Source organism: Heliangelus exortis, chromosome 1, assembly GCF_036169615.1.
Source record: "Heliangelus exortis chromosome 1, bHelExo1.hap1, whole genome shotgun sequence".
Lineage (NCBI taxonomy): Eukaryota > Metazoa > Chordata > Aves > Apodiformes > Trochilidae > Heliangelus > Heliangelus exortis.
The window spans coordinates 156,018,997-156,037,652 of NC_092422.1; the positions used below are offsets into that span (position 1 = coordinate 156,018,997).

The 18,656-nt window shown below is 46.8% G+C and overlaps 2 protein-coding genes across 2 annotated transcripts in view; both read right to left on the bottom strand.

The window, feature by feature from the left end:
- LOC139791225 (lactosylceramide 4-alpha-galactosyltransferase-like) overlaps nucleotides 1–10,936 on the bottom strand; it is a 29,818-nt gene extending 18,882 nt beyond the window's left edge. Inside the window, exon 1 of the mRNA XM_071733238.1 lies at nucleotides 10,872–10,936. The gene's annotated coding sequence lies outside the window, so the exon portion shown is untranslated. The remainder of the gene's footprint in view (nucleotides 1–10,871) is intronic.
- On the bottom strand, nucleotides 369–10,948 carry LOC139791226 (lactosylceramide 4-alpha-galactosyltransferase-like). The gene is made up of 2 exons (XM_071733239.1): nucleotides 10,872–10,948; nucleotides 369–1,624 (listed from the first exon to the last, which is right to left on the bottom strand). Exon 2 carries the CDS (start codon nucleotides 1,577–1,579, stop codon nucleotides 497–499), a length of 1,083 nt encoding a protein of 360 aa, XP_071589340.1. The 5' UTR covers nucleotides 1,580–1,624; nucleotides 10,872–10,948; the 3' UTR covers nucleotides 369–496.
- Nucleotides 10,949–18,656: the final 7,708 nt, after the last annotated feature.

Sequence of the window (18,656 nt, forward strand, 5' to 3'; positions counted from 1 at the left end):
AAGATGTTGCTTTAGCCCTTTTTCTTCTGTTTTCCTCTACCTTTTTTCTCAGGACACCTCCTCAAGCACATCCTTATTTCCTCCTCAGTTCCTGTTCTCTCCTGTCCTTATGTTGCTTGAGGACTGCTCTTCAGAAGTCCTGAGAACCAAGCACTGAGATACACATTTTGACAAAGGCCTTCCAACCACAGACAGGGGACTTGCTCCTCTGAAACGCTGATCGAGTCTGCCACGAGTGGCCCAGCACATGCTCCCCTCCTGACCTTTCTCTACCTGACCAAGCAGAGCAGAAAAAAGATCCTGCAGAGAATCAAAATGTTGCTGGTAGGCAGTTAAAGTCAAGACAAAAAGCTGCACAGACAATGGGCTCCACCTACACCACACAAATGGCTTTTATCTTGACTCTCCCCACCTCACTTCAGAAGGTGGTTCTCTTGCAGTGGAACAGCTGGAGAGTTGTGGGGTCCTGGGCAGTACCTCTTAGCTGACCCTTGAGTCACTGTCGTTCAGAGTCCTTCTTCATGATTTCATACGTGGCAGGGCAGAAGTGAGAATGCAGCTGAGCCAGCAAAGCCTGGGATGTGATTTCAAGCCTCGTCCCTTGGCTCAGTTTGTTCCATACATGCACTGCATAGGTGTTATTAAACAGGCGGTGAAGCTCCGAGGAGCTCACCACTTCAAAGTATTTCTTCCAGTCCTGCCATCGAATGGGATAAAAAGCCTCACGGGGCAGAGCACTCACTCCTTTGCAGCTCGTACTGCTTCGAAGACTCCTGATGGAGCACCACTTCTTGAAGACACGAGTTAGGAGCTGTGGGCCCTGGTGTCCCCATATCCAGCCATTGTAGTTCTCCACAAAGTCCTGCATGCAAAGTTCTATGAACTCATGTTTGGGTTTAAAGGACAGAAAGGCCCCATTCAGTACATACTTAGACTGGGTACCAAGGGCATTGGTGAGGTTCTTTAAGTTCTTAAGCACAATGAAGTCTGTATCCAGGTAGATGCCACCAAATTTCCACATGATGGCAATCCTGCAGGCATCAGACAGCACAGGTAAGATATAAGGTTCCCAGCGGTGCTGAGCCTGCAAGTACCACTTAGCCAGAGGAGTCCCTGAGAAAAGCTCCGGCAAGTCCAGGGGACGGATTTCCACATTAGGGAAGCAGCTCAGCAAGGAGAAGCCCCAGTGGTTGGGTAAGGAGGCATTCCCACTTGCCAAGCCTTTCATGAGCACCACGACCCTTGTGCCAGGGTGTGTTCGGGCTGCTGACTCCACGGAGCATGTGAAGAGGTAACTGGGGTTAGTTCGCTCCGAGGTCTCCACAAAATACACATTGCCTGGTGAAGAAGGGGGCCCACCAGCAATGGCACGTGGAGGAGAAGGCACAGAGTGAGCACAGCGGACTTCAACAGGCAAGCTGTAGAGGTGGCCCCTGCCCTTAGGGTCCTCTGTGATTCTCCAGTACAACACAATGGAGGCAAAGGACATGAACTTAAAGGCGAGGATAAACAGAGTCCTGAGTTTGTGGCTCAGCACCACCCTGGTCAGCTTTAGCAGGCAGTTGGGCATCCTGAGCATTCTCACTGCTGTCGGAGCCTGCTTTCCCAAGACAACCGTCGTGATCTGAAGGGGAGGAAAGAAGAGAAAGACATTGACCGGGAAGACAACAGACCGTGAGACTCAGGACAGTACCATGGCAGAGCCACATGCTGAACTCTCCTTCATGCCAGCATGCTTAAATTGTGTCTTTAGGTCAACATTCTGGAATCTCCATGCTGCCATGGCACCCACATGGCCCCATCAGAAAGCACAGACCACGTCCAGGTTGTGAGGTCACATAACAAAGCTTATCTGCACATCCACTAAAAGCCCAGAGGGATAATGGCAGGAGTACGAGCTGGGCTACTTCGAGGCCCATCAAAGATGCCAGCAGAGCCTCAGCCCCAGTGTCCAGCCATGAAACTCGCCACCACAGTCACAAGAAGCAGCTCTCCAGATCACCTTTAGACTAAGGGGGTCACTGCCTAGTGGTGGGCAGTATTAGGGAGCTCAGGGGGAGAACAGTTTGGAATTGCACAGGAATTACTACGTAATGTTTTGCAAAGACACCAAAGCGAGGGAGGGGTTCAGGCAACTTTGGGAGCAGAAAGAGGGGGAAAATAAAGTGGTAGGGAGATAAAAAGGGCCAGTTGCAGGTAAACAGCTTGTTGGTCAGCACACTTGTGCTGCATGCCAGGTGTAGGACAGCTGGCCATTGCCAACTGGCTGCTGGACACATCCACGCTGCTGAGTCTCCACTGGGACAACTGCATGCCAACCAGCAGGTGGTACTTGTTGAGCACTGGGACCAGAACCTTGGGGAGCAGACCATGGCTCTGCTGATGTTTTGTTTTTTGCAAGGAAAGTGTATATAGAGGGCAGTTCACATGTATGAGGCACACAATTTGTAACACAAAAAATTATCAGTAACAACAACTCAAACATGAAAAACAAAAAAATACTGATGCAGGCAACCCAATCAAATGTATTACAAACCGGCTCATTTCAGGTAGCAGCCCTGAATGTCACTTTTAAAAACTGTGTTTTGATGTTCTTAAAATTTCACTTGTTTAACATTACCTTTAGAAACTAGCTCACATTTGACTGAGTTGTATTTATCTTAGCATTAATACTTCATGCTACAAACTGTGTGCCTTGTGCATTGGAATTCCCCTACGTAACACATTTTCCTTGCAAAACCCAGAGCACTGAGAGTAGAGTTCCCTGCTCCCTGAGGTTCTTTCTGGTCACAGTGCTGAATGAGCACCATCTGCTGATCCATGCACAGTGGTCCCAGAGTAGAGTCAGTGGTGCAGAAGTGTCCAGCAGCCAGCTGGCAGTGGCCAGTTGTCCCTCTCCTCCTGTGCCCGGTCAGTGTAGCCTCTCTTGTCATCTTAGTAGTTCTCCTCCTACACTTTACTGGGTGAGGATTTTCTATTTCATGTGGACATGTACATATCAGGGTGTGAATGCAGCAACTGGGGTCAGACCACAGGCTGGAGGGACCTTGTGTCTGTGGTACCAGCAACTGCAATAAGCATGGGTGTGCAATGGCTAGCAAATATCAAATGGATCAGCCTGTGGACGTGTGAAGTGGCATGGGAGACAGAAGAGTGGATCCCTACGGGCCAGCTCTGGATGTGAGAGCACAGGGGAAGACCTGGCCAGCTCTGTGTGTGTGTTTGACACTATGTACTAGCAGCTGGGGCAGGGCTACAGCCCTGGGGACTTGTATGTCCAGGTGCCAGCAGCTGGGGAGACTGGGTTCCAGGGGCAGCTACTAGGTTAAGAATTAACCATAAAGAGATATGTTCCAGCTAATGGTAGAGCTTGTCTCCTTGGAAGTCCAACAGTTTTTAACAGTCTGAAATAAGATGCATCAGTGCACAATCTAAGTGAAGGGTGCTATCCCCAATGCATCGAATGCCTTCCTCAAAGATTGCATAGTCAAAATGATGCCAGGTTCCCAGTAAAGAAAAAACCAGTAACGTTTCTCAAGGATCTTTAAAGAAAATAAACAAAACAAATGTCCAAAAGATGCAGAACATTTTACTGCCTCCTCTGCTTTGATGCATGTTTCCCTTTTGGCAAAAGCCTGCATAATTTAAATGAAATAAAATCAATACAATCCAATGATAAAAACACAAGATTTGTGAGATGAACAAAAAAATTTTCAGAATGTAATGAAAAACAGATAGCTACAGGTCAGCTTAGTAACAGAACAGCATTTTCTGTTTCAGATTAACAATTCCTCAGTTGAAGAAAAAAAAAAAAAAAAAGAGAATACCTTTATCTGTCAATTTTTTCCTCCATTTGAACAGAAGTCTTATTATCCTGTGATTTTTCAACACATGCCTCATGTCACCTTTTCATGTTCTTTTTTGAGACTGCTCAGGTCTGCTTTTTTGCATCCTCACATGTGTCCTCTCGTATTTGTCTCCATGCCCTTTTCTGTCTCCTTATGTGCCTCCTGCTAAGTCTCCTTTCTGTGACTCCTTTCCCTAGCAGCTACCACCTTTTATTTTTAAAATACATTCAAGCACAGGCACCCTGTGCTGCTTTGACTGACTGCTGGTTTGGTGTGCAATGGACTGTTTTCACCTCTTTTGGAGCTATTGGAAACCAGTTGGAACTGGCACAGGGAACTTCATGGCCCCTTTCCACATAGGTCACCCCTACAGCCCTCAGCTCCCCAAACCCTGCCATTTACACCTAATACAGTTCACCTTGTAATGTTTAAATACTGAGAAATCCATAGGTTATTTTTTCCCCTGCAAGGGTGAAATCTGGATTTGGATGTTGGATTACCAACTGGTGAACAGTTCTACCTAGTGAAAAAAAAAAAAAAAAAACAACAAAAAAAACCCCATGTAAAACACATTAGGTGGTCAGGGTTACTGACTTCCCAAACAATTCATGGATTTGTTTCCCTTATTGGTACCATCTACTCCCAAAAGTTCCCTGTACAATTCTGTAGTAATTATTTAAACAAACAGAGAAAATTAGTAACCAAAAGTGACAGGCCATCATTTACCTACTTGCAAGACAAAGGGCTTGTCAACAATTTATTGATGGCTTCACATTCCAGAGAACTTATTTTATAATTTGCTCAAGCCTGTCTGTCTTAGCCAAACCTATCTGCTTACCCTAACCACCTCCTTAGCACCTGCCAAATGCCTCTCTACCACTTAAGGAAGGTAAGGACATCCCAACACTCCCACCCCACTTGTACCACCTTCTCCAGAAAGCAAGGCTCTGTGTTGCAGCCAAACCAACCTGAGGAGAAATTGCCACTGAAAGGGCGATTCCCTCAAGTGTCTGTGACAGAAAATTTCCACCTATAAAATAAATACAAAGCGTTTTGGTGGTTTAGCTCCCATGGAACAACTCAACTGAAGCACAGATCTTGGGAAAACTGAGGGGAAGTAGTTGAGGCAGCACTATGGCTCCCTCAACACTTCTCCCTTATGAACAGTGGGGAGACAGCAATGTCACTGCTTGATTCCTTTTAAAGATACTCAGAAGTTGAACAGGAGAGAAATATCTCAGGAAATAAATAGGTGCAGCAGATTACAAGAGCTGTTCCAGCTTCTTCATATCTTGTCTGCTGAAGCCTTATCTGATGGCTGATGGCAATACACCACAGAAGTCCCATCTACTAATTTTGATTGATGGAGAAAAGGAAAAGACCACAAGCACAGAAATTACTGCCACACCAATGCAAACATGCAGCTGCATTTACTTTAAATTCACTCTTTTATTTATTCAATGGTGCATTGTGACTAAAAAGCAAAGCACGCATTAATAAGCTCTGAGAAAGGGAGTTTCCTGACCCTCCTAGCAAGAGGAGCCCTAAGACTTTTGATGAGACAGCACAGAGATGACTTAGCAGTAAACAGGTATCACAACAACAAGAGACAGAAACCAGGCTCTTCCCACAGGACAGGGAACAGATCTGTTGAGTTTATTTACTGTGGTGCACACACCAAGAAAAAAACTTGTTTTGTTACTTTAAACTACCTTTAGCATAGTACATTCTGTGCAGGACAGTGTGCCACCTTCCAACATCAATCACAACATCCTTCCCACAAAGTGGCCTTCACATGCTGCCAGGTACCTCCTTCTATTTTTTTAGTTAACCATGGCCAAAGCAACATGCTGTTGGCTCAGCAAGGCACAGAGAATGCCACTGAAACATTTCCACAAGGCAGACAGGGCTGCAATTCACCCACACTGACATAAGAGAAGTTTGGAGCATTTTAACATTGGTCAGTGATGTTTTTAAATGCTTCATTAAGTATGCTCCCTAATATTGACTACATGATGCTTTCCTACATGAGCATTACAAAAGATCCAGAGCCTTTTTGCTGCTGCTGCTTCACGGAGAAGGTCAAATCCATAATTCCATTCCTCTCTGCCAACAGGTTTTAGCCCTTGAATTTGTTTTTCTTGGAAAGCTGTGATAAATTTTTTGGAGGTACACCTATAGTTTTATCTCTAATAGCCACTGGAAACGTAAGTCTCAAGAAAATACACAAAATCTTAAAATTTCAAACTAGTATCAAAGGAGAATTGTAAAGGTAGACTTTTAACTAACTTGTAGTGAACCAAAATTAAATATATTAAGCTTGAATCTAGAGCTAGGGGAATTCAGAATAACCAGTGAGTGCAATTCCCATCAAGTAATTTTGGTGTTAAGGCACCCTTTAGGAATAACCCAAAAGCTAATATAAGTTTACATGAACCAGTTCCCAGTCCCTGTATTTCAGAATATCTACAGATCTACATTTGCTTCTTTTCAAGCATAATAGAAAATTAAAGCTTGCAAAGTTTTCATCACGAACACAATAGGAAAAAACCAGACCTACAGACTACATGAAGCAAAGTGTGCAGCATCCTGCAGTCCAAAGTCCACAAACAACACTGATATGCACTGTCCCTTCAGCTTTCATCCCTTCACTCTTCCACATTTAGCATATTTGCCAAGAACAGTAAATAGGAAGCAATAGCCTGAATTGTTTGTATGTGATGTGGAAAGCTCTGGTCAAGAGTGGTCTCCAGAAATCATAGAATCACAGAATGGTTAGAGTTGCAAGGGACCTTGAAGATCATCCAGTTCCAACCCCCCCGTGTGGACAGGGACACGTCCCACTAGACCAGGTTGCTCAAAGCCCCATCCAACCCAGCCCTGAATGCTTCCAAGGATGGATCTTCCACAACTTCCCTGGACAACCTATTCCCGTGTCTCAGCACCTTCACACTGAAGAACTTCCTCCCAATCTCTAACCTAAATCTCCCTCTTCCAGTTTAAAGCCATAACCCCTTGTTGTCTCACTACAAGCCCTTGTAAAAATCCACACACACACCCCCTACCAGCTTTCCTGTAGCCCCCCTAAGGCACCCTGCAGCAGAAAGGTGGACAAAGGACACATGTGGAGCTGGGCTTCCCATTTTGATCCCCGTGCTACAGGTTGTGCAGAAGCAGATGTGTATCAATTTGTCTAAAGCCATTCACATGATCACAGCCTAAGGGGTAACACAGTGCCCTTTCCCAAGGGTACACCAGGTCCCACAGTTAACACATTTAAAATGCCTTGACTTTTTCCATAATCTGAATTAAAGTTCAAATTTCTTGCTTACTAAGGCTTCCCCCAATACTACTGCTGTACAGATGAAACACCAGGAGATGTTTTTGCTTCTGTACACCTCATAACATGCTATTTGCATTTAGCAAAACCACTGCCTATTGGGATCATTCCTTCCTCCTCTGAAGGAACTCCTTTTAAAATATAATGCTATTCCCTCTCCACACGGCATCTGCATAGAGCACTAAAGTACAGGATCGAAAGCCAATACTGAAACCATGACTGCTTGCTCAGACACCGGGCTGAAATGGAAGCCGTCATTTCTGACTCGCACTTTCCCAAAGACTTCCCGAGGGCTCAGCAGGTGCTAAGGCCATCAAGGTGTATGGAGAGAGGGCCCTCTGGTGGATATCTGCTCCTCACCCCTCAGCACGCCTTGGAAGATTAATTTTTTTTTTTTTCTTCTTCATGAAAAGGTGTCACTAGCCTTTAGACTGAAACATAAGACTCCACGTGTCCTTGCAAGATTCTTGCACAACCTTGAGTATTCCTCAGTGAAGCTTCATAAGCACAAATAAAAAACTAGAGCCTGGTGTCTTCCTGAGATTTGTATGTCTGTTTCATTAATAAAATGGCATTTAATTGCACCTGGCAGGCACAGGAGCAGAACATACTGCAAAGCCCTCAGCACCAGGTATTTGTACAGCTGGACAGCACTGCCAGCTGCCGAGTGCAGCACTCCAGTGATGTGGCACTCCAAAAGCCTGTGGTAATTCAAAGCACACTCCTCATTTGCTTTTTTTTTAAACTTCTATCAGTCCTTCACAGTGACTTACACTTCTCAGTGACTCCTTCACTTCCTAATCACAGGTGTACCTTCCCCACTTTGCTCTGCTCCACACCACCTACCTTCCCGTCCTGCCATGGTCCCTCAGTCCAGTGCAGGAGATGTTGGGGAGCAGCAGCTCCATGGGACAGCTTTGGGAATGTCAGGCAGTGACAACATGCATCACCAACCCTGAAACCTTGAGCTGTGGGGCAGGACAAACAGAATTGCTCAGCAGAGGAGAAAGCACGGCATGAGCCAGGCTTCTGGAAGGAATCCAGGAAGGAGCTGAGAAACATGGAATGGGCTATTATGCTGAGGCTTTTGCCCCTGATAATGCAGCCATGCCTATGTCTGGCCCTGTAGCCCACTGAGACAGAGTCTTCCCAACAGACTGACCCAAAGAGCTGCTTTGCCCCATGGCTGGGTTGCTGTGGGGCACCAGGCTGAGCCCAGTGCACCCCAGGGATGCCCCACTTAGCTCACAGGGGCCAGGATGGGTCAGGGAGGGCATGATCAGCCCCCTCATGCCCCAGTGCATTTTGCTGGGTTAACCAGCTTACTGCTGGGGTAACACCATATAGTTCCAGGGTGCTGGGCTCCACTGTACCAAACCAGGGCCTCTGGGGAATGGAGTGGGGAAAAGTTTTATCCTGGTGGGAGCACCAAGAAATTCAACAAGTGCAGTGGACCAAGGAAAGATGCCAGGATCACTCGTGGTGCACAAAGGGGAGCAAGAGGATTTGTAGACAAATAGCAGTAGAGAAAAGCTGTCAGAAACAGGACAGCTACAGCATGTAGTCAGAATGGTACCTCTCCTCCCCCCAAAATAGTACAGAAGAATCTTACTTATCACTCCATCAGGAAATGTTTATCAATAGTTTTTTTGTAAAGCTTATCCTTTGGGTCTTCTTTAAATGAACAGGTTTTGTACCCCACAGCTTTTAGAAACTGACCACACAAACCCCTCATCAATATTTAAAATGAAAAAGAAGGCAGAATTTGGCTGGGGAAAGCTGCTGGAGAGGACAAACAGACAAAAGGGACAGATGCTAGCAGCAGGTCAGCAAACTGATACATCTCTGCCACCAACAGCTTTCAAATAGCAGTTTCCTATTACTGGGTATCTGTAGTAAGCCATGCACACTCATTGTATAACAGGGCTGGAGACTGTACAAAATTTAGGTCTAAACACTGTTTTAAGCCTCACAGCTCAAGGAAATTGTGGCACATGGCAACTATGTGCTACATGGCAGCTCTTTGGCAGGACACGCGGATACGAGGAGACTGCAAGAACTGGAAAGTGACAACGGTGCTGGTCAGGAAGTGAGCAAATCCTGCTTATCACCAGCACTGCTGCTGCCCACGAGCTTATGCAAGGGATTTACAGCAGATCTTGCAAAACAGAGAGAAGGCATGGAAGATGCTGTCCTCTTCTACAGGTCAGTCCAACATCACCAGGCATCTAGCAGCACTGACCAGTGAAGAGATAGAGTATATCAAAGCATACTGATGACTGAACACTTCAAGCCTAATAGGCCAACGTGTAGTGATTTTCTTTCCCCTAATCTGGATGAGGCTTTCTTTTTCCTTTGCTTTTGAAATTCAGGGAAGATGGTCCAAGAGCAGACCACACATGGATTCAGGGGATTTCCATTTATTTTTCCACTCTGGAACAGGTTTTTTAGGGCCCAAGAAATAGGTGACTGAAAACTAAAGCATAAAATCTCACCTCTGCCTTGAATGCATAGTGAACTTCATATCTAACTTTCTTAAAGGATCTCAGGGGGTTGTTTTTCTGTCTCTAACACAACCTTCCTCCTGTGAATATGGAAGAACTACTTTCCTATTTGACAGAGCCACTGGGAGGCTTAACATACTCAGTACCAGGAGATACTAAGCAATGCATCTTGAACAGATGGGAGGTTTTGTGCAATTATACACAACATAGCGTGAACATTTTCCTTTTAAACAGGAAAATCTAAATACTCTCCTCACTACAGCAAGCATTTTTACAGCTCTATTGCAAGATCTTTCTTCCGCAGACTTTATCCTTGCTCAGACTGATGTTTTTCAGGGCACGTCTGCCTAGAAACACGAGGGCCAGCTGCACTCTCCCCCGTTACCAGTTCTGCTCTCTTTCCACCCTCTCACCCAAGCCAGCTCACACTGCTGGCAGAGAAGGGTTGCACATTGCTCCATCCCACCCGACCCTTTACTCTTCATCCTCCCACCACGATGCCGGCTCCACAGCTTCAGTCATTCGTCTCCTCCTTCCCAAGAGGGATGGAGCCCTTCTGCAGTACACACGGACACTGTACCTGCAACCTCCCTGCCCTGTGGCCGCTGTATTAATCCTCACCTGCACCAGCTCCCTCCGACAGCAATCCTCAAAAAGCTGTGTGGGGATGTGTTTGTGAAGCTCCCCTTCCCAAACCTCACCACCTACAAGTCCTGAGACCTTCCCCCATCTGCCCGGACAATGGCAACTGCTGCCTGCAGGGCTCTGACCGGACACAGCAGCCGCATGAAGCCAGCTCAGAGCTGCCCGGGAGTGCAGCCGAGGGCAGCTCGGTTGCCAGGCCGAGGTTCCCCAGTCCTCCCCCCCGAAGCCCCGGCCTGCCAGCCCCCACGACGGGCAGGTCGGCTCCCGGCTCCCTGTAAAGGCTGGCACAGGGCGACTGGAGCTGAGCACCGCGGTCATCGGGGACGCGCTCTGCTCACGAAAAAAGTTTCCCGTGGAAAAACACCCCTTCCCCCAGCGGGGAGGGAAGACGAAGCCCCTCTAGACCCGGCTCACGGGCAATCCCAGACCGACGTATCCCTCGCTGAGCCCGAAAAGCCGTCGTGGGGCCTCGCCGCTTCCCCCACACCCCTCTCCCGGAGCCCGGGCTCGGCTCCCCCGGCATCCCCGCCTCACCTCCGGGGCCGCCGCTCCGCGCCCGCCGAGAAGCGCAGTTGCCTCTCGCTGCCACGGGCATCGGGACCGGCGCCGCCCGCCCCCACCCACCCCAAAACCACCTCCTGCTGGTGCCGCCTCCGGACGGGCCCCTGTTGCCACCTCCTGGGGCAGCAGGCGGGGAGTCGTTCCCGTTACTCGCCGGAGAGGTGGGGCCGGAGGCACCGCCCGGAGCCACCCCCGCGCCCCGATGAGGGCGGCATCGACCCCCCCACGACGGGACCAAGAAGCGGCTTCTCCTTGGGTAAGGCCACTGCTGCTTTCGGGGTGGGGTACGGGCTTCTATTTATTTATTTATTTGTTTTATATTCAAAACAAAAAAATTCTGATTGCCGTCAGATTTTTTGTTTGTTTGTTTTTGTTTTTTGTTTTGTTTTGTTTTTTTCTAACTCTACTCGGTCTCTCCTCCCCATCTCCAGGAATTTTAATTTTTTCTCTACCCCACGGCCGGCCGGGAGTCTGTAATCCGATCCATGCTTTTTTATCGCAGTTTTTTTACCTGTTGTCGCGCTGTAATCTCCCAAGTCACGATACGCGTCGGTGGTTTGCAGCTCACGGCGCTCGGGCGGCAGCCGGGCGGGCAGGGGAGGGGAGGGGGCGGCTGATGCAGGGTTAAAGCCCCCCTGGTTTGAGACCTCACACCCTGAGGGCTGGGAAGCTACGGACAGAAGGAGGAGCAGGGGGAGGGTGGGAGCTTCCTGAATCGTTTGATGCCGAGGGAGATGCAAAGCTAACGCCAGTCAACATAGATGCTAAAAAAATTTAGTTAAAAAAAAAAAAAAAAGCAGCCTGTAGATGATCTGCTTACATGTTGCAAAGCAAGTTTCACATCTACCCTCAGGCAGGAGAAAGTTTTACCTAAATTATTCCTGGCAAATGATTGCCTAACAAGTTCTTAATGAGAGTGAATAAAGGAGGGAGATTGGGGCTTTCATTTGGAAAAAGCACCTTTGACTGCAAGGCTGTTATGGGGTGCAGTAAATTGCATGGGAAGATCAGAGATTTTGGGAAGCAGGTTAGATGATAATCAGGGATGGTTTAGATGAAGGTAATCCTAGCTGGAGCACGGGTTGGACACCAGCTCTTTTGAGATGCCTTCCAGCCTTGTTTTTACGATTATCATGATGTTACTTCCATTTTACAAACCAATATACCTACAACAAACATTTCCACAAAAGAAATGTTGACATTGCTTTAAACAAAAAGCATGTTTTCCCTACAATTAAGTAATCTGAAACTGGTCCCCACCCAAAAAAAAAAAACATTGTTAAACTATTTCTTTTATAAGAACAGATCTTAATCAAAGTTGACATTAAAATGAATATCAAGATTTTTTTTGTCTGGCCCACTGAGCAGAATTTAGATTAATGAGACAGAGCTGCTACTGAAGGTGTCCATGCTCACCCTCCTTGGGCTGAGGGTTTGGACCTGGTGACTTTCTGAGATCTCTTTCCTCCCCAGTTTTTCTGCATATCTGAGCTGCACAGACAGCACTCTCAGCAGCCCACAGCACTGAGCCCAGGGATACTATTCCTCACCTGGTCCATGGGTGAAAACAGGTGTCAGATACAGGGGAAAGTCAAGATGGGGTTTGTGAACATGTGCTGGGTGCATTCAGGGGCAGACATCTACATCATGGGAGCTGGTAGGGCAAGCAGAGGGCAAGTGCAGTACCTGCAGCACTGCCATAGGCAGGCACCTTGTGGAAAGGTGATAAAGTGGGGAATGAGGATCTGAAGCCTGAACATCTCCCCAGAAGATTGCCAGAGGCAGGATTTAGCTCCTGTGGAACTACTACAGCAAGGATGGCTAAGTCTTAGTATCTGGGCATGGAGCTGTATCTAAACAGCAGAATTCAGCCCACACATGTGCCTCTGGGGCATTTTATCATTATTTCCTGAATGTCACCTGTGTGAACTGCCCCTGATTTAGATTTTCCTTAAAGTCTTGAGGTGCAAGTGGCACAGAAGGAGGTGACAATCTGGATGCTCAGCAACCTTGCTTGCAAATCAGAGCAGGGGTAAACAGGGTCTCAGGGAGCCAAGAGAGGCTGTGGGAAGAACATGACCCCTCCTCAGCCACCATAAAAAGCATAGCACAATGCAAATTATCTTCCAAAGCACCTGGCAGAACAAGAGCAGTATCACCTGTGAGCTAATTTCACAGCTGCAAATCACCTAAGTAAACAGTTTTCAAGTGAACTGGGAGAGGAGGGCAGCTGAAGAGGGTTGCTATGACACTACAGGTAGCTTCACCCTCGTCTCTTGTTCTAAATAAGGCAGTGAGCTGCTGGCCAGGGCTGAATGCTGCTGCTGCTGGAAAGGTCTGTGTATCATCTGCCAAGGCACTGGGGTGTTAAGAGCTTACACAAAAACTATTCCTATGAAAAAGGTAGAATTTTGGCACTGGTCTGTCTCTTAGTCTGGGAAATAAGTAAATGGCTTATGAAAGGTGGGGAGGGAGAAAGGTACAGAGTGGCTGGCAGTCAGTGATGAGAGTGTAATGTCCCACATCAGGGGCAAGGTGGGAGGAGCGAGGACATGCATCCACTGATGGGGACAGAGGGACAACATGTCAGAGGCTTTGTATTGTGAACGCACAGTTCAGGGGGAAAGAAGGTGGCCAGCAGGGTTTTTAAGCCCTGTCTGTTTCAGTCTTCCAGATACTGTACATTATACATGCTTTATTGCTGCTATACATACCTTTCCCTTCATGTAGACTATATACAAGGTGTTTGTGGAGCTGAAAGGCCCAAAGTGGCAAATGGGTGTAATCAAGTCCATGGTCTTGCCCTTGGGGCCAGTTTTCCCTGCTCAAGAGCTGGGTCCTGCAGGCAGTAGGGACATCTGGTGCAGCACTGCTCCCACCTTTCCAACCAGGGGCTCCTTGTGGTGTCCTCTCACGTGTGGCTTGTCCAGGGGTGGACAATGCCTCGGTGGCTGGGCTAAAAAACACCAACATCTGCTCTCCTTCCACTTGCCCTTGTCTGGTCTTCTAATAGAAGCCAGATTGCAGTCTGAGACCCTTAAACCAATCATCTTTTTTGTACTATGGTACTAAAAGCATGGTATTACTGATAATGCAACAGAAACTGGAGCATGTTCTCATTGCCAGGTTTCCTTGATCAAATATCTGTGAGAAGTGGAAAAACAGAATGGTTTTGGTAAAAGACACTCTCCCACTCTTCCCCCGAATTAAGTCACTGAGCCACTACCAAGAGACTTTTTCTTTTTTTTTTTTTTTTTTTTTTTTTTAATGAAGTTGGCAGATGTGGGTAAGTCCTTTCAGAAGCATTATCTCAGTGTTGTTAGGACATCATCATATTTATTGATCAGTATGAACCAAAGAGGGCTGAGTCAAGTGTGATGATACGTGCAGTGTCCAGCAACCGGATTAGAAATGAAGACGTGATAAAAAGGAAATGAGAACAGCACTGTACCTTCAGACAGAAAGCAGGCTACAGGATGGCTGCTATGTAATTTAAACCCAAAGAGAGGTCTGCTACCAGAGGTGTTAGAGCCTTCAGCTGGATGAAAGGCCTGGAACCATCTGCTTTGCACAAAAACGGGTCAAACACATCTCTGGCATTTCTGCTTTCAACTTTCTACCCAGCCAAGCTCAGACAGAAATTGGAAAGGGCATCCCCCATGTATCTACAACTGGGTGCAGAGCAACTGCAGGAAGATCTGGAAACATTTGAGTATGTGGAAGTCAAGCATGTTTTTTCCTCTCTGTAAGTGCCTGAGACTGCAAAAGCTTGCCCTGGCCCAAGTCCAAAGTAAAGGAGTATTGCATTAATGATGACCACCAAATTGCGTTGGATCATATTTAAAAGTTTTTTGCTGATTGTATAAAATAGTTTTAATTTCTGTCTGATTCAAACAACCGAAAATTCAAGTAATGTTTTGAAGGGAATACTTGTTTTTAGTTGAAGGGAAAATGTTTCCTTAGAAAGGGGCGAATTTTGAAATTTTTTTGTCAGCCTTTACTTCCTTGCATCACACTTCCCTTTTTATTTTGATATTCACAAAAAGTCACCCCTCCCTGCCAGGTGGCCAGTTTGAAAGAAACTTCAGAAAAACCAAAATCATTGAAAAGTCTCAAACTGACTCCAGTGCTTTTCTAGGTAATGCTTTTCTAGAGCAAATTTTGTAGCTAGTGACAAGGGCCCAAACCTGTAAAGCTGTGGTCAGTAAGAGGTGCCAATTCCCATAAATCATGTGGTTCTGATTTGCCCACCCAGACAAGTTAAAAATACCTGCTGTTTGACTCCCCCCCCCTCCCTGTGTTTCCATCTTTGTTAATGTTTATCTCTTATCAGAGTAATATTGCCATCCAAGGACTTAACACACTTTTCTTAACATGTGGAAAGCAGTTGCAGCATTTCACAGCTCCAATGCAGTATGTAACAAAGTACTCCTGTTTTTCACACCTTAACCTATTGATATAATTAAAGGGGTGGGAGTGGTCCTAAAAAAAAATGGCTATTGTGTCCCTACCCAAATAAAGGTCATAAAGGCCTTTGTTACTCCTTTGTTCCATGTGCTCTTCAGGGGTATTTGTTGAGTTAAATATTACACTTTAAATGTAAACTACTTTTTACTCCGAGGCTATTTGGAAGTAAAACACATAAACATAGGTGGATGCAAAAAGTCAGCTTTCAAAAAAATCTGCCTGGCTTATTATTGATCTGGGTCTGCTTTCTCAAGATCCTAATGCACCTTCCAGAAAGAGGATGGTCTAGTCTCAATACTGGGGCTTTGGGGATTTGGACATTTTCATTTAAACATTTCCTGTTGAAGTAGATGTACCATTCTGATACGAACCTGTAGCAGTTTGAAAGCAGTGTATAACTGTCTTGAGATTATTTTTTTTTTTTTTGAACCACAAAAGCTAATTCGTGTAATAGGCAAAAAAAACCTCAAACAGAGGAATAAATGTGAGTACATTCATGCCCCTGAGTCATCTCACGGAAAAAAAAAAGTGACATAGAAGGAATTTTGCATTGCAAAGGGCTTGATGGTTGTCTAGGCTAATTCTGGAGGAGCTGTCTGGTTTTCTTGTTGGTGGCATCTCTCCTTGGTCCCACCTTGGTCCCCACTGGTCTGGCTGAGCAGAGCTCCAGGCTCCTGAGCATGAGGCCAGAGCCTGAGTGTAAAGGTTTAGCAGATATTTAAGCACAGACCTAGCTGTGTGCTCAAGGTGCTGTATAAGCTAAAAAGCCCACAACACCAAGGCAAACCAAAATTTACTCACTCCCAATGAAATCTCTCTAGCTCTGGGGCAGGGCAAGACAGCAGGGTTAACAGGCTCACAGAAATGGCAGAGAAAAGCACATTCAAAGAAGGTTTTCACTCCCCCTGAAACAACCAATGCCAACACACAGCACTTATCAAATTTAAAGTAAGTATTTAACCAGTGAAATAGAGTCCTTTTGTTCACACACAGAGCTGCTGGTGTTTATTGAGGTTTTCCTGGTCTCCAGCAGGCTACGGGTAGCTGATGTTGATTGGGTAATGTTTTCTGCAACTCATCCTCTCCTTAAAGTTTAATGATCTTTCAGCAGCTCCGATTGTCTTTCCGGGGGCATTGTGTCAGGCTTAATTTTGTTTGGTTTTAATTTGAAAAGTAGAAATGGTAGCACATGTTTAATATTTGCTGTTTCCTCTAATCATTCATCCGAGGCACCGCTGGGCTGATAAGGCAGGAGGAGGTGTGAAAACCAAAGCAATTTTCAGCAGTAGTCACGGAGTCAGTAAATGGGGCAGGAAAGCATTGCTCTTACTCCTGACTGGCAAGTAACACATGTACTGACTAGTAACAGCAGGCAGGTCTGCATTAAGCCCTTGGTATAATACTACAAAAGAGAAAGAAGGCAAAATATAATTGTTTACAATACCAGGGGAGGGTTAGGAGTTAATCACACTGCTGTGGCCGCAAGGCTACCGGCACCACAGGCTCCCAGCTCCGGGAAGACGGGCTCTCTCTCCTCTGCCTTGGGAATACGTTCTCGCAGAGCAAGAGCAGCCTCAGGGATGGCCGAGGAGACTCTTGCAGGTCAGACATCCCCCACACCATGAAGCTGCAGTTGGTGTGCAGAGGACGTGCCCACGCTTCCCCCAAAGCTGCTGCTGCTCAGGGCTCGCCCACTGCAGGCAGCGTGCTCGGAGAGCTGCGGCAGGCAGGGGAGCCTCAACAAGCATTGCACATTTTGTTATCCCTGGCTTCAGAGCAAAAAACAAAACAAAAACAAAAACCAAACCAAACCCAAAACAGCCAATCTGCTGTTTAACAAAAATAAAATGAACCTAAAATAAAAACGAAGGTTAAAACAGCAGAGCTGTGTGTGCAGTGGCATTAGCAGTGTGGGGATGGTCAGCTGGAGAGGCCACATTCCCTGTGTCATGAGCAGGTGAAGTTCAAAGAAACTTCCCCAGTCTGTGATAGAAACTCCTACCCTCCCCAGGTTTTTTTCAAGAGCATCTAAGGCAGCAAATGCTAGGCTCACCAGGAGCCACAACTCTGATCTTGGTTCTGATGCAACATCTGGAACTGGGAGCACCAGCAGTAGGGACTTCCCTGCAATAAACCAGCACTGACATAGGAATCAGTGCTCCCACCCAGGGCCACCATTTACTGAGAGGATGGACCCTGTGCTGGCCTCTCCCCAGACCTTTAACTCAAAGAGTTAAGGCACAAGGTCCTAAAAAAGGCAGATTTGCTTCTTTTCAAAGCCAATGAACTGGCAATATGCCTGGTGTGGATAGCAGGCAGCTGAAGCTAGGTCAGCCTTTCCTGGTGTACCCTCCCTGGGCTCTCCCTACACCATAAGGGTGTAGACTCCAATCTCCCTGAAGGTTTTTTTGCAGTATGTGGATATCTGTGTTGGGTCTTAGCTGGGGGATTGCAACATGTGGCAAGAGCTGGGGGGCAGGGGGGCAAGGGCCTCCTTCTGTTGTATCCTGGGAAGAATTGACACAAAATTATTTTAAAGCTGCTTGTGGGTTTGCAGATTGCATTTTCTTCTCTTTCCCAACAGTGCCAGGGGATTGCCTCACCCATGAACATGAGACCATCTGGAAAATGTCATCCAGTGAGTTGTTCCCCATGCCAGAAGGATATTTACAGATAAAGTAAATCATGTTGTCATGACTGAAACAAATAAGGAAAGGTCCCAAGGGAGTGGAGTGCCTGCTCCTCATCTCTGTGTGGGGCTTTGCCTGACAAGGGGACACCGATACTTGGTGGCACCCCATGCCCATAGGGTCCATCACCCCCTTGAGCTGGGTGTCTCCATCACACCATGGAGGACTGCAGCAGGACCAGCCAGACACGTGTCCCCAACCACAGTCCCAAGGTGACACAGGCAAGACTGTGCATGCCAAGGCATCCTTGTTTTGTGAACAAGACATGGCCTGAAGCCTGCACGGGGCCAAAAGGCAGCTCCCCCACCAAAGCTGTGGGTGACCCAGCCTCCCACCCCTATCCATGTCCAAAACAAGCTGAAATACTGCACTGGCTCTGGTGCAGCCCCACCACCATGCGTGGTCAGCATGGCCTCAGGATACGATGGCAACAGCCAATGGCTCCTGCACACCACCAACACCACATTTTCACTCTGTCAGCAGTGTGCCCCCCAGTAATAGAAACCCAGAAGCTTCAGTTCATTATCACTATCACCTATCCTCCAAAACCTTGCTTTGACTGAGCAAATGAGGAACTGCACATTTTAATCTGAAAACCCAG

Coding starts and splice junctions, on each gene's coding strand:
- LOC139791226 (XM_071733239.1), bottom strand. CDS start 1,579: ATGCTCAGGATGCCCAACTGCCTGCTAAAGCTGACCAGGGTGGTGCTG.